This window comes from Malaya genurostris, chromosome 2 (assembly GCF_030247185.1).
Source record: "Malaya genurostris strain Urasoe2022 chromosome 2, Malgen_1.1, whole genome shotgun sequence".
In the NCBI taxonomy this organism is placed as follows: domain Eukaryota; kingdom Metazoa; phylum Arthropoda; class Insecta; order Diptera; family Culicidae; genus Malaya; species Malaya genurostris.
This window is the reverse complement of record NC_080571.1, coordinates 12,511,695-12,526,230: the sequence shown is the minus strand read 5'-3', so window position 1 is coordinate 12,526,230 and position 14,536 is coordinate 12,511,695. Positions and strand designations below refer to the sequence as shown.

Here is a 14,536-nt window from a genome sequence, read left to right as displayed (position 1 = left end):
CCAGAAGACAACAGGATCCTTGTGGCTTCGAATAACGGGTAAAATTCGTTTTTGTAAACATTCCTTGATGTATATTTCGCTGTTCATTGAAGCAGTGGTGATGAAGGGTTTCGAAATCTTACCGCAGCTACAAATTGCTTGTCAAACCATAGCTTTCTTACCAGATTTTTCGACTTCAATCGATGTCTCGGACTGGTTTAACACTTGCCCTTCTCGCACCGTATACTATTGTGGTAACGGCAAGGATTTGTAATCGAGTTTCACGTAGGTTTCGTCGTCCATGATTATGCAGTTCAAATTCCCAGCAAGAATCGTATTGTACAGCTTTCGAACCCTCGGAACTGATCGATGCTTCTTGTTTCGGACTACGTTTTGCTTGTTTCTGCTTCTTATAGGTTCGAAGATTCAAACGTTCTTTAGCACGAAGAACATTTGCCTTCGAAGTGCCCACTTTTTTGCCACATCCCGAACTGAAACCTACTTCTTTTGCTCGAACGCCTTCAGTATTTGCAATTTTTTTATGCCTTTTCAAAGTTAGTTTTAAATATTGAAAATCCGAAAAATTATCAAAAGTTCAACACATATTTAAAAAATGTAAATATGTTTTTCAAACAAAATATGAAAAAGTATTGTAAAAGTACTAACCTTTACAAAGAGATTTTTATTTTTAAACGTGTAAATAAATTGAGTTACGCGCTTTTTTTAAGACGATATGTTGATCGTGCGACGCTCACTTAGAGATGTGCGAAGCAGCTCATACCGGTGAGCAGTTCCGAACTGATCGGCTCACTAAAGGGTTATCGATTCAATGTATCAGCTCATCAGCTCATTTAGATTGAACTGGAGGTTCCATTTTTCTTTCATATGCATGATCGAAGTCATTGATGCACAAAGAACAATGATATGCGAACTAACTTGTCTGCGAATTATTATTATGTCATATTTGAGAATATCCGCAAAAGTGGCATCCCTGAATGTACCTTAGCCTACTGAGTGAGAGGTAAGATTTCTTATTGACAATGGCTCATTCAATCTGTTAAAGAAGGATAGATACACATTTGGAAGCAACTGAAACAACGGTTGTCTGGACATCGTTCATTAATACAACGATATAAAAAATTCAAATTGTCGGATTCCGAAAATACAGAGAGCAATATAGATGAGTTCAAAAAAAAACCGCATTGATGGTTCATATGATCGACAATGAACACAGTTTTGATCTGAACAAAACCAGAATTCTCGATCAAGAAAACATAACTAATGCGTTACAAATATTAGAAATGTGCCATATTTTTACTGACAGTTCAACCATTAACTTCAGAACCGACACGCATAATTTGAATGCTGTATGCTCCGGTCTGTTGCTCTCTCACACACATTAACTGTCAATCTCGCCTCCGATTTCGCTGTCTATCATTTCTCATCTGTTTCACTCTAATTTTTGCTCTACTGTCTTCCATATTCGCTGCTTGCAATATTTCAGTGCTCAATCGAAGTCGATGTGCGTGGGAAGTGCTTGTGTAAGTTCTTGGCAAAACAAATAATTCGAATCAAAATTTCTAAACAAATTGAATTCGTATGTCTCGTTTTTGTGTTTTAGTGTAGAGTAGCCGTTTTTCAATCAACTATTATAAATGTTACACCATACTACGAAAAATATTTGTAGTCGTTGTGAGTACATTTTGTATAATTATTGTATTTTGTGGAAAAAAATTTGGTGACTAAACAATACATAAAATTACAGTTGCCCTGAAGATGAAGGTAGAACCTTCGAAACGTTGGCCCTTAACGAAAAATAAATGTTTTGACGAGAAACCAATTGACCAAAAAGCCATCTCTTTATTTAAAACAACATTAACCGGTCGCACCCGCATCAAACGAACGAATAAAAGCTCATGCACTCATTTCTTCTCATTTATAACTCGCTCTTCAAGAGCCGAAGATCCGTTCAGCACGTAGCTTGTTTTCATCTTACCAGCAGGGATGCCAGGTCATTTTTTCAAAAATCTGTGACAATCTAAAAACTCTCACTATTTCCTACCGCTCTGTAACTTTTGGTGCAAAACTGTGATCAATTTTGAAAATCTATGATCGATTTCAGAATCTGTGTAAATCTGTATATTTTCAGAAATCTGTGAGAATCTGTGCCATTTTCGAAATCCAGGCAAAAGGTTGAAAATCTGTGAAACACAGATTAATCATTGAACCTGGCATCCCTGCTTACCAGTGCGGTGAAATGGTGAGCTGCGGTTCTTTTGAAAAGAGCTATAAGCTATCAGATCACTTTAAAAATTCGATTCACTGGAATAGCTTAGAAGCGGATTGAACATCTCTACGCTCACTGTAAAAGTGAGTAACAGAAATATCAGACGCGTGACGCCCTCCGTTTCTTAACCATTCATGGTTTCAGCATGGCCATAGTGAAAATGAGTCACACGAATAGTACTCAGGATAATCTCATTGGAAAATAAATTGGATTATGAATATATTTTCCTATAAGTATTGTAAAAGTTTGCTGCATTAAGTTGCACATTTCGCTTCAGTACAAAAGGTAAAAATAGGTAAAATGATGTATAGCTTTTCCAGAAAAGATCAAATCTTTGCATTACCTTCTACAAAATTATGGGATTTAAACAGTTCGGCTGAAAAGTTCGTATCGTTTAATAGAAACACACATTTTTTTGCCAAAATTCGTTTTTATTATTCAACATAATTGCCATCAGAGGCGATACAGCGATTATAGCGATCTTCCAACTTTTCGATACCATTTTTGTAGTACGATTTGTCCTTTGCCTCAAAGTAGGCCTCAGTTTCAGCGATTACCTCTTCATTGCTCTTAAATTTTTTACCAGCGAGCATTTTCTTGAGGTCTGAGAACAGGAAAAAGTCACTGGGGGCTAAATCTGGAGAATACGGTGGATGAGGGAGCAATTCGAAGCCCGATTCGTTCAATTTCAGCATGGTTTTTATCGACTTGTGACACGGTGCATTGTGAAACAAAACTTTTTTCTTCTTCAAATGAGGCAACTTTTTTTAAATTTCGTCCTTCAAACGCTCTAACAACGCTATATAATAGTCACTGTTGATGGTTTTTCCCTTTTCAAGGTAGTCGATGAAAATTATACCATGCGAATCCCAAAATACAGACGCCATAACCTTACCGGCCGATGGTTGAGTCTTTCCACGCTTTGGGTTCGGTTCATCGCGTGCAGTCCACTCAGCTGACTGTCGATTGGACTCCGGAGTGAAGTGATGGAGCCATGTTTCGTCCATTGTTATATATCGACGAAAAAAATCGGTTTTATTTCGATATAACAGCTCCAAACACTGCTCAGAATCATCAATTCGTTGTTGTTTTTGATCGATTGTGAACTCACGCGGCACCCATTTTGCACAAAGCTTTCTCATATCCAAATATTCGTGAATAATATGTCCAACACGTTCCTTTGATATCTTTAGGGTGTCAGCTATCTCGATCAACTTCACTTTACGGTCATTGAAAATCATTGAGGATCCTTAAAATCACGTCCGATCTTAGCAATAAATCCTAATTGTCGAGTTGCTTTTGTAATTAATGTGGAACGATGTAAATTAAAAATGAGTTTGGAATCCAACATAACACCAAGGTCATAAACACGATCAACTCTTTGAAGCGTTTGTCCGTTAATTTTATAGTCAAAAAGTAATGATTTCAAAATTCTGTGGAATGTTATGACCTGACATTTTGCTATGCTGACGATAAGCCAGTTCCTTCGACACCAGATAACGAATTCATTCAGAAGCTTTTGAAGACGCACGCAGTCGTCAATAGAGCGTACCTCAAGGTAAAGTTTCAAATCGTCGGCCTAAACTAATTTGCAGCCACTATCGAGCAGAAAATAGTGTCATTAAAACAGCGTGAACAGAAGTGGACCCATGTTGCTACCTTGAGGTACACCTGATATGTTCGAGAACGAGGATGACATACAGGAATCAAGTTTGACTCGTAAGACTCGTATTTCACGCTAGGATTGTTCCGAAGAGTCTTCCAATAACGATTCACAGGTTCTAGGTTCCGAAACGAGAGTTTAACAATGATATTTTTTTTTAAATCTATTATCGATTTCAGAATCTGTGTAAATCTGTGACTATTTTCAGAAATCTGTGAGAATCTGTACCATTTTTGAAATCCAGGCAAAAGGTTGAAAATCTGTGAAACACAGATTAATCTATGAACCTGGCATCCCTGCTTACCAGTGCGGTGAAATCGGCCCTCTGTCACGACGCCATCTTGATGTGATCAAAATCGGAACTTCAAAATCAGCTGATTGAAACGTAAACAAACAATCAGTAATGCAATTGCTTTACGGTTTACCTCGTTTAGTGCACGAAAATGAGTGAATTTTGGGTCGACTCTCTCACAATAACTTGTCGGTTCAGTTAAAATACAGCAGACAGTGTTTTGGGACACCAAGTATAGGTAATTTTCACAATTTGAGAATCGCGATGAGTATCAAAACATCGCAGTGTTTGAAGCTCGAAACGCGAGGGGTTCAACGTAATCGGTGTACTTTCAAATGGCTGGTGCTCACATACCGGTGTCAGATGGCTGGGTGAAATGGTGAGCTGCGGTTCTTTTAAAAAGAGTTGTGAGCTATCAGCTCACTTTAAAGATTCGATTCACTGGAATAGCTCAAGAGCGAATTGCCCACCTCTACGCTCACTGCAAAAATGAGTTACAGAAATACCAGACGCGTGACGCCCTCCATTTTCTTAACCATTCATGGTATCAGCATAGCATAGTGAAAATGAGTTACACGAATAATACTCAGGATATTCTCATTGGAAAATAAATTGGATTAGGAATCCTATAAGTATTGTAAAAGTTTGCTGTATTAAGTTGCATATTTCGCTTCAGTACAAGGTTTCCTAGGTAAAAATAGGTAAAATGGTGTATAACTTTTCCAGAAAAAAAAACCTATGCATTATCTTCTACAAAATTATGGGATTTTATATTTTCTACAATTATTCCAAATAAAGTATGTATAAAAACTAACTTGAAACAAGTTACGATTAGAAAACTAGTTTTAAGGGGGTTCTCATAATTCAATAACTAAAACTAAATTTGAAAAGGCCCAAAAAATTTCCATCGAGCTCCACTTAGATTTTTTTATAGTATTGAGCATATCTTTTCCTATAAATTTTGTAAAAATTAGTTGCATGAAGTTGCATATTTCGCTTCGATGTAAGGTTTTATCACAGGTGAAAAAAGGTAAAATGTTGTATAACTTTGCCAGGAAACAACGAACCTAAGCACTACCTTCAACAAAACTATGGGATTTTTTTTATTTTCTTCAATTAAGTATTCCAAAGAAAGTATGCATAAAAAAATAACTCAAACAAGTTATGAATAAAAAACTGATTTTAAGGGGGTTGCCATAAAAACGCTTTGTATATCCGAAACGGTGCGACCTAGACTTTTGGTATATTTGATAAAGAAAATTATTTTCAATAGTTCTAAAACTTTGTAGAAGAAAAAAATTTCCATCTCTTCAGAAAAAAAAATTATTATTTTTTGTCAAAGTAGGCCAACTAGGGATTAGGGATAGAATCAAATTACGCGGTATATATTTGTATAAAAATTCCTAAAAACGACTATATGCATTAAAAAAACGGTTTGGCAGCGACTGATTTATGTCCACGTTTTTAATGATTCGAATCACTGTCCCTCGGTGCAAAATGCTAACCAACTTTTTCCACGCTGTATATTGTTTAAATAAAAGTACAACTTTGGCACCGTCACAATTCTTTCAGCTTCCTACTTTCGTCTCGCCCTGCTTGTGTTTTTCTCATTTCGCAGCATTCCGAACCGTTTGCCCATTAAAAACTTTTGAATAGTATTTTCCCTAGTGTTTCCATTTTCCGCTGCCGCACTGAAGGAAGCGGGAACAAGCTGTTCTCAAGCGTGTGTGTGTGTGAATGTGTCAGTTTAGTTTTTCGTGGATCTCCCGAAGAAATTCTTTCCTCGCCAGCCATGAACGGCTATGCTTCGGTGAATTTTAACGAAGTTATTTGGAAAGTTGATTCTAAAAGTCTGGGCACAAATCGAGGTGCTTATCCGAATGTGGACTTTAGCATCCCTAAATTAAGCAATGAAGGTTCGTGTGACTTGAGTGAAAGAGGGAGAGAGCGAGAGAAAGTTTCACTTCGGATTATGACAGAATCAAGCATTAGCGAAATGCATCATTTGCCCACCCGATTCTCGCACGATGCTAACAAATTGAATAAGAAACCCGAGGGTGCTGGTGGCGCTGGTGATGGCGAAGGTTGTGTCACAGTGATAAAACTTTTTATCGCTTGTTTACTATCGACAAAATAACCGTTTTCCAGTGAATATCAAAATCCAAAACAAAAACTTAAATAGTAACAGAATAAACTGGCGCTGTTTCACTTGCATTGCTAACTCTGAAGGCTGCCATAAAGACAAACAAGGTGGTGGTTTGTTAAGAAAAGGAGGGGTATGTGCAAAGAAAAAGTTTTAATTAAAAACTTCACTGCTGTTGCCATTATTTGCCACGACGATCGCTTCATTAGTTTCTGCACTATGGTTGGCTGTTTACACGTGGCTCGCAGTTGGTTTCGGTAAACAAAGTAGGCCATTGGTGATATGAAAATCCCGGTTTATAATTTTACTTGCATAAATAAATAGCAGAATTGAAAAGATGCGGTTTTCGAATTCTTACTTACTAGAGGCATTCCACTATCAATAAAAGCATCGAAAGCGGGACAATAATGGAATTTGTAACAATGTTTCAATGTTCAACAACACAAAATGAAATTAAATTTGATCAGCATCTAACGAGGAAAACAGATGGTATAAAAGACATGCGAATACAACTATGTAATGAACTTTGCGAAAAAGCTACCGCAGAGACGAGACTCGAACCCGTAGCTAGCTCCTATCCGGGGAAATCGTTTTTCAAATTAAACTATCCTGCATGTGAAAACACCTGAAAGAAACAGTCTAATTACCTAGAAGAACCAAGCGCACTTCGCTTTAATTAGCCAACACAGCATTCAATAGAAAAAACAACACACACCGCATCGCAAGTCTATCTTCACTTTCGGCTTTGCCGTCACACGTTGATTTGAGATTTTGTTTTTGTCTCTTTCGCTGCCTTTGGGGGAACATCAGCGCCATGATGATCTCAGCTGACAGTATATTGAAGGACAAATCAAACTTCCGTCGTCTTTTTTCAATCTGTTTTTCTTAGTTTTGCTGTGGGACGTTACTTCAGTGTTGAATTAATCCGCACTGTGAGCAGTTCTGCTTCAAGACGGACGGACGGACACCAGGTCAAAACGAACGATTTTGATCTACCTTGTTCATCGTTCGCACCGTTGAGGACTAAGGCCAACAAGTTTTAGAGTATTTTAGAAGGCTATTTTCGCACTCCAAATCTAATTTCATCAGAAACGGGGAAGAATAGCAAAATAGAAAATTATTATGATCATTATCTAACGGGGAAAACAAATTGCAAAATTGACATGAGAATGCAATTATGTAATGAAAACCGCGAAAATGTTACCGCAGGGACAGAATTTGAACCCGTAGCTAACTCCTAACTGGGGCAATTGTTTTACCAATTACGGTTCGCACGAACTTCATAATTATATAAACAGTGAATCAATTCAATAGAAGATATATATAGCATATATTGTGGTCGAAATATTTTGCTTGGTCGGACCATGTCAATTTGGTTACATGATTATGGTGTAGTTTAATAGTAGTAGCTATGTGCCTGTGTTGGAAAATAGTTTATAGTGAGCTACCGTTTTGCTCGTGAATGGAGATTCCAGTATGCATACTACTCCGTCGACAAATCAATCCATTCTTCAGCGTACAATATTGAAGTAATGTCAAGTTAATGTGGAACATTGATCAACAAATCACAGAGATACAAGCACTTAAAATTAGGCCCGAAAAATCAATCACCGATCATTCTAAATTGGTTTGCTAGTTACCGAAGAATCAAAATCAGCAGCTAATTGGTATTTAATATACTCAAGTGAACACGGTGTGCTACAGGCAGAAAATGGCGTTAGCATACCGCACACAGTGCAAATTTTACTACCCAGCAAGCAAATTTAGCGAGGATTTAATAAAAAGAAAGGTAGGTAATGTCACTGACATAACTAAAGGACGTGATTATGGATAAAATTTACATGTTTGTTTGTGTGAATTTTGCAATAATGTTATTTGTAGATTTAATTTTTTGGGAATATTTCAATTTTGATTTATGTAATTTATCCGATGTTCACAACTGTTGAGTACTTTATGTCATCACTATTTAGCTACACAAAAACCTCCTAAATTCTTGCTCAGAAAATCAAAATTTAGGTTCCTAGTTGAGATCTAAAATTTAGTTCCAGAATCCAGATCTAAAAGAAATATTTTGAATTTTGTTCCAGGGTTCTGAAACTGAATTTCTGAATCAGAACCATGGATTTGAATTCCGAAGGAACTACTAAATTCAGTTCAAAAAAATTATCAAAAAAATCTATTCCAAAACCTAGATCCGGAATCAAGAATTATGAATCAGCTCCAGAATCTTAGTTTTGAATTCTGTTCCGAGATAAGTGATCGTCTCGGACGATGGTGATGTAGGCCTTGGATGATGAGAATAAATCCACCGATAGTTAGGAGAGCAACTACTTTATTCTACGGGTTATAACGAACAACTGAACTATATTTGATCTACAGGCGCAAATTAATAAAACTAATACATTCAAACATTGGTTTCATCGACAATTACGTATTCTAGCTAATACAAATAATAAGGTGTTATCACTTCAGAAACTGATATAGTATGGTGGCGATGGATTGTACATAAACATCCCCACGCCCCTGAAGTTACTTCTTCTTCAGTAGCTCATGTTGACATTTCTTCAGTAGCTGTCGGTAGTAAGCATAACTTCTCCACAGGACGTACGTAAACTCCGCTAGTTGTCTTAACTGTCACCACACGTGTCACTCCATCTGGTCCTGGATGTGCTTCATAAACACGGCCTAGTGTCCATCGATACGGTGGAGAGTTATCATCTTTTACGATTACCAGTCTTCCAACATCGATGCGTACAGGAGGTTTCCAGCGTTTCATACGTCCTTGTAGCTGACATAAATATTCGGTTTTCCAACGAATCCAAAAATGTTGCAGGCGTTGTTGAACTGCTTGCCAGTATCGTAGTCGACCTTCAGGAATAACACAATAATCACGATCCGGAGCAGACTGCAATGATGCCCCTATGAGAAAATGAGCTGGAGTTAACGGTTCCAAGTCGGTAGGATCATCAGAAAGCGCTGTTATCGGTCTAGAGTTCAGGCAACCCTCCACTTGCGTAAGTAAAGTTTGTAAGTCCTCAAACGAAACTGGATTCGACCCAAGCACCTTCAGTAAATGAGCTTTTGCTGAGCGAACGGCTGCCTCCCACAATCCTCCAAAGTGTGGGGCACTGGGGGGATTGAAGTGCCAGTGTATTCCTTCACTAGAACATTCTCTCATAATCGGTTCGTAGTATTCTTTCGTCCGCAGATTCCGTAAGAGTTCTAAAAGTTGATTCCTCGCTCCAACAAAATTTCGCCCATTGTCGGAGTACATATCAGATGGTTTTCCTCGTCGAGAAATAAACCGACGAAGAGCTTGAATGAATCTTTCAGAAGACATATCTGATACCAGTTCCATGTGTACCGCCTTTGTTGTCATGCAAATGAATAGAGATACGTATGCCTTAACTGCGACTCTTCGCGGCCCAGGTCGGTAGAAAACGGGTCCAAAATAATCAACACCTGTCTTAGAGAAAGCACGAGCAGGTGTGACACGTACTGATGGCAAATCTCCCATGAATTGCTGAATAGCCGTTGGACGGAAACGAAAGCATGTTACACAATTATGGACTATATTTCGCGCAATATTGCGACCACCTAAAGGCCAAAATCGTAGACGAATTGTTGCGAGAAGTAGCTGAGGTCCTGCATGTAATAAACGTTTATGATAATGCAATATCAGCAACCGTGTAAATTGGTGTCTCCCAGGTAACACCATAGGGTGTTTCATTTCCTCTGTTTGTTGTGAATGAGACAGCCTCCCACCAACTCGAATAGTTTGATCATGTTTTGAGATGAACGGGTTGAACCATTTTATACTCGAAGAACGAGATACGCATCCATCCTTATTTAGCATTTTCAACTCTTGCTCGAATGTTTCTTCTTGTACTCGGCGAACTAATGCATACTCTGCCTGCTTTAACTCTTCACTGGTTAGAAAGCCAACCTTCAATTTCTTACCGTCCAGCTTATGTTTCAAATTGGTGAAATATCGACGCCAATATGCAGTTTTCCGAAGAAGATCAGTATAACTAGAAAATGATTGTATATATTCCTTGCAAAATTCCTTTCCCTTTGATACCGTCAGTGCCACTAATGTGCGCCTCCTTTCATTATGGTTACTCTGTGTGAAAGATAGTTCCGGCTGCTCAGGCCAATTAGATGAATCTTCTCTAAGCCAACTCGGTCCATGCCACCATAATACGCTGTTCACTATTTCTTCTGGAAACATTCCTCGGGATATTAAATCAGCCGGGTTTTGATTCCCCGGAACATGTAACCACTGACCTAGTTCAGTTAGTGTTTGAATTCTTGAAACACGGTTAGCTACAAAGGCTGTCCATGTGGCAGGAGGAGCTTTCAGCCACTGCAAGACTGTCGTAGAGTCGGACCAGAAAACCACTCGCCCTTCGAATCTTATCGCCGTTTTAACCTTCTCGAATAATTCCGCTGCAACTAAGCCCCCACAAAGCTCCAACCGTGGAAATGATTGAGTCTTCAAAGGTGCGACCCGTGACTTTGAAGCCATCAAGGAAACCATCATCTGGTCAGATGTATCTATAGTTTTCAAATAAAGGCAGGCTCCGTATGCCCTTTCACTGGCGTCACAAAAGACATGAATCTCCTGTTCAATTGTTCTAGGCAGTACCACACAACGCGGAATCCTGATGTTATCTAGAGCTGGCAGTTGAGCGTAATACCTCCTCCAGTCGAATTCGATTGCTGAAGGGAGCAATTCGTCCCAATCTAGCCGGGCACCATTCGTTCCGGGCAAAGTCCAAAGAAGTTGCATAAACAGCTTGGCCATTGTTATTGCAGCTCCTACTAATCCCATGGGATCAAATAGCATCGCAATGATAGATAACACCTTCCGCTTCGTGAGCCTTTCTGTGATTTCCACGATTGGTATATTGAAGTGCAGCTTCAGTGCATCCGTTCCAGGAAACCAAGAAAGTCCCAATGTCCTTACAGCTGGATCAGGGTCTAACTGTACCGCCGAATCATGTATTGCCATATCTTCCTTTGGTATGCCCTGAAGTACGGCTGGGCAATTAGAAGCCCATTTTCTTAGATGGAATCCTCCTTTGTACATCATGGAAACTAGTTGCTTATTCAATTCCAATGCAGATTTCATATCATTAGAGCCCGAAATAAGATCGTCCATATAAACGTCTTCTCGTACAGATTTGGATGCTAAAGGGTACTCCGATGCTTCATCCTGCGCTAGCTGCTGCAATGTACGTGTGGCTAAATAAGGCGCAGACTTGGTTCCGTATGTTACTGTAATCAGTTCGTACGTCGATGGAGTATCGTTGGAATCAAATCGCCATAGTATGTTTTGCAACCACCTATCATCCGCTGCGATCAAAACCTGCCGAAACATTTTTTCGACATCGGCAACAACCATAATTTGCCGCGTTCGACTTCGAAATATTATTGAACGAAGGTCGTCCTGAATAACTGGTCCGGCTATCAAACAATCGTTTAAGGAGACACCAGTGGTAGTCTTACAGGATGCGTCAAACACTACTCTGACTTTAGTAGTGGTACTATTCTCTTTTACGACAGGATGATGTGGCAAGTAAAGGCGTTTGTGATGGGAATCTGCATTGATATCAACCTTTTTCATATGTCCCAAACATAAATATTCCTTCAAAAACTCGTCGTATCTTTCCTTCAGTATCGGATTATTATTCAAGCGCCGTTCCAATGCAAATAACCTGTTCAATGCAATTTCCTTGGACTCTCCCAGTTTCGTCATAACTTGTTCATTCTTCGGTAAGGTCACGATATACCTTCCATCGACTTCTCGTTGGGTTGTTCTTGTAAATTGTCTTTCACATCGTATCTCCTGCGGCGACATATTATTACTACATTGGATTTCTTCACAGGACCAAAATCTGGGAAGAAGTTCCTCCAAAGGTGTAGTTGCAGCTATGTTACAAACCCTAGGAGAGTTGTATGATATTTTTGTATATTCTCCGGCCACTACCCAGCCGAAGACGGAATCAACCAGATTTGGTAAGCCGTCGCCCAATCCCATGAGCTTTCCAGTATTGAATATTTCGAAAAATGAGCCTCCGCCTAATATCAAATCAATTGGATTTGATCGATTAAATTCTATATCTGCAAGCCTTATGTAGTTGGGGATTTTCCAATCGGCAACATCGATATCCGAAATTGGAAGCTTCACCGTAATTTTCGGGAGCACTAGTAATGGCAGTGATCGCGAAAAGTTCCTTGTTCTGGATGAAACAGTCAACTGTACTTCGTATTTGGCCAATATTTCTGATTGACCAATTCCAACTACAGGAACTTGTACCTTGTTTTGTTGTAGCTTGAATTGTTGACAAAGCCGACGAGAAATGAAATTGCATTGAGATCCCGAATCTAACAATGCCCTTGCAGTAGTATGGTATCCCGCTTCGTCTTGTACCGTTACCATCACCGTTGCCAATAATACCTTGGGTGTCGAAACGCAATGCGAAGAATGTTCAGAATTATCGACCGCTGCCGTATGAGCTACCCTTTGCTCCGATGCTCCAACCGAATTAGGTTTCCTTTCGGGAACTTCTACTGAGTCAATCAATGTGTTGTTCTGCGTAGATTCAACATCATGCCTTATTCTGCTACTGTTCTGCGTTTTAAAACAAACCATGGTATGATGTCGTGCCTTGCAATTCTTGCATGAAACTCTCGAATTGCAGTCCTTAGCCTGATGTCCCTTGTGAAAGCAATTGCGGCATAAGGAATGGGTCCTTAATAAACCTTCTCTTTCCGAAACAGACGACTGCCCGAATACGGCACATTTGTACAAAGGGTGAGACTCTGGGCAAGCCGGACATTTAAAGCTATTCTGATGAACCGCACTATAACTAGCTTGTTGCTGTTGGAAGGGCCGCTGTCTTTTAATTGGCTGAGGAGGTTCTGACCGTTGTTCTAATCCTCTAGTCGGTAATGCCTCCAACACTCGAACACGACGCGTAAGAAAGTCGATGAGATCTTTAAGAGATTCTGTTTCCTTCGCTGAAATATATTCTTCCCAACTCCTGCGAGTATTACTATCTAATTTCGAACTTAGGATGTGTAAAAGCAGCAGGTCCTTATAGTCACAAGGTTGTACCAGCTGATCTAATGTTTTTAAGATCCTTTCGAAGCCTTCCAACAATGAATGCAATTCAGAAGCAGACTCTTTCCTTAATAACTGCAGATCGAAAATAGCCTGAATTTGCTTCCGTTTTATAATCTTGAAGTTTGAATACCGCTTCACAAGCAGTTCCCAGGCTGTTAGATAGTTTGCGGAAGTAATCGGTAGTGCTTCGATTACCGCCATTGCTTCACCTTGCAACTGGCTACGTAAATAATGTAACTTTTCAACATCAGGCAACTCCGTCTGCCAGTGAATTAAAGACGTATATAAGTCTCTGAAACTTATCCACTCATCCATGTTTCCGCTAAACTTTGGAAGCGTAATTTGTGGAAGCCGTACATGCGGAGCAGAACCATGCGCAAACGAGACATTTGTTCTTGAGGTTTGATCAAGAATTGGTGCCTCGTTTAGCAATTTATACTTATCCATTAAGTAGGATTTATCGTCGTAGAATCGATTTTCATATACACTCCGTTCCTCCATTATCGCCGAGGGGTCTATTGAAAATTCATCGTGTGACAGTATTTCATTTATCGTGTCGTTTATTTGTTCCCATAGTGTATCGAGGCGTTCCAATCGAACTTGTATTTCACTTGGTGTGACGTCATCGTGGAACCGTTCAACGAAGCCGTGTATATTATCGAATGATGCTTGCAGTCCTTTCAATCGAGTAGTAATGGCCCGCAATGACGGTCCTTTTTTCGATGATGTTGATTTTGACATTTTGCAGAAGTCTCGAACAACCAGAAAGGAAACAAATAGTTGTAGTATAGATCGTTTGTCCAAGCTTCGACAAGGACATATACAATGTAGCACTTACTTTTGAAGAATTATTATCCCACGAAGTCCTTGGCGAAAGCGTAATTGTGCTGACGTAGAATCGAATCGGTGCTGAATCTGCCCTTAGCGCGAACAGTCGAGTTCTCCAGTGGTTATGTACCGAAGATTGTGTAAGTTTGGATTGTAGCAGTGATAAAATAAGATGGTATAGTATCGAATTGTTCGTCCAAGCTTCGGCTGGG

At 39.4% G+C, this 14,536-nt stretch overlaps 1 protein-coding gene across 1 annotated transcript in view; it reads right to left on the bottom strand.

Moving 5' to 3' along the window:
* Positions 1–14,237, bottom strand: part of LOC131426915 (uncharacterized) — a 47,891-nt gene extending 33,654 nt beyond the window's left edge. Inside the window, exon 1 of the mRNA XM_058589678.1 lies at positions 10,695–14,237. Coding sequence (XP_058445661.1) covers positions 10,695–14,237 — 3,543 coding nt within the window. The remainder of the gene's footprint in view (positions 1–10,694) is intronic.
* Between the last annotated feature and the right edge of the window lie 299 nt (positions 14,238–14,536).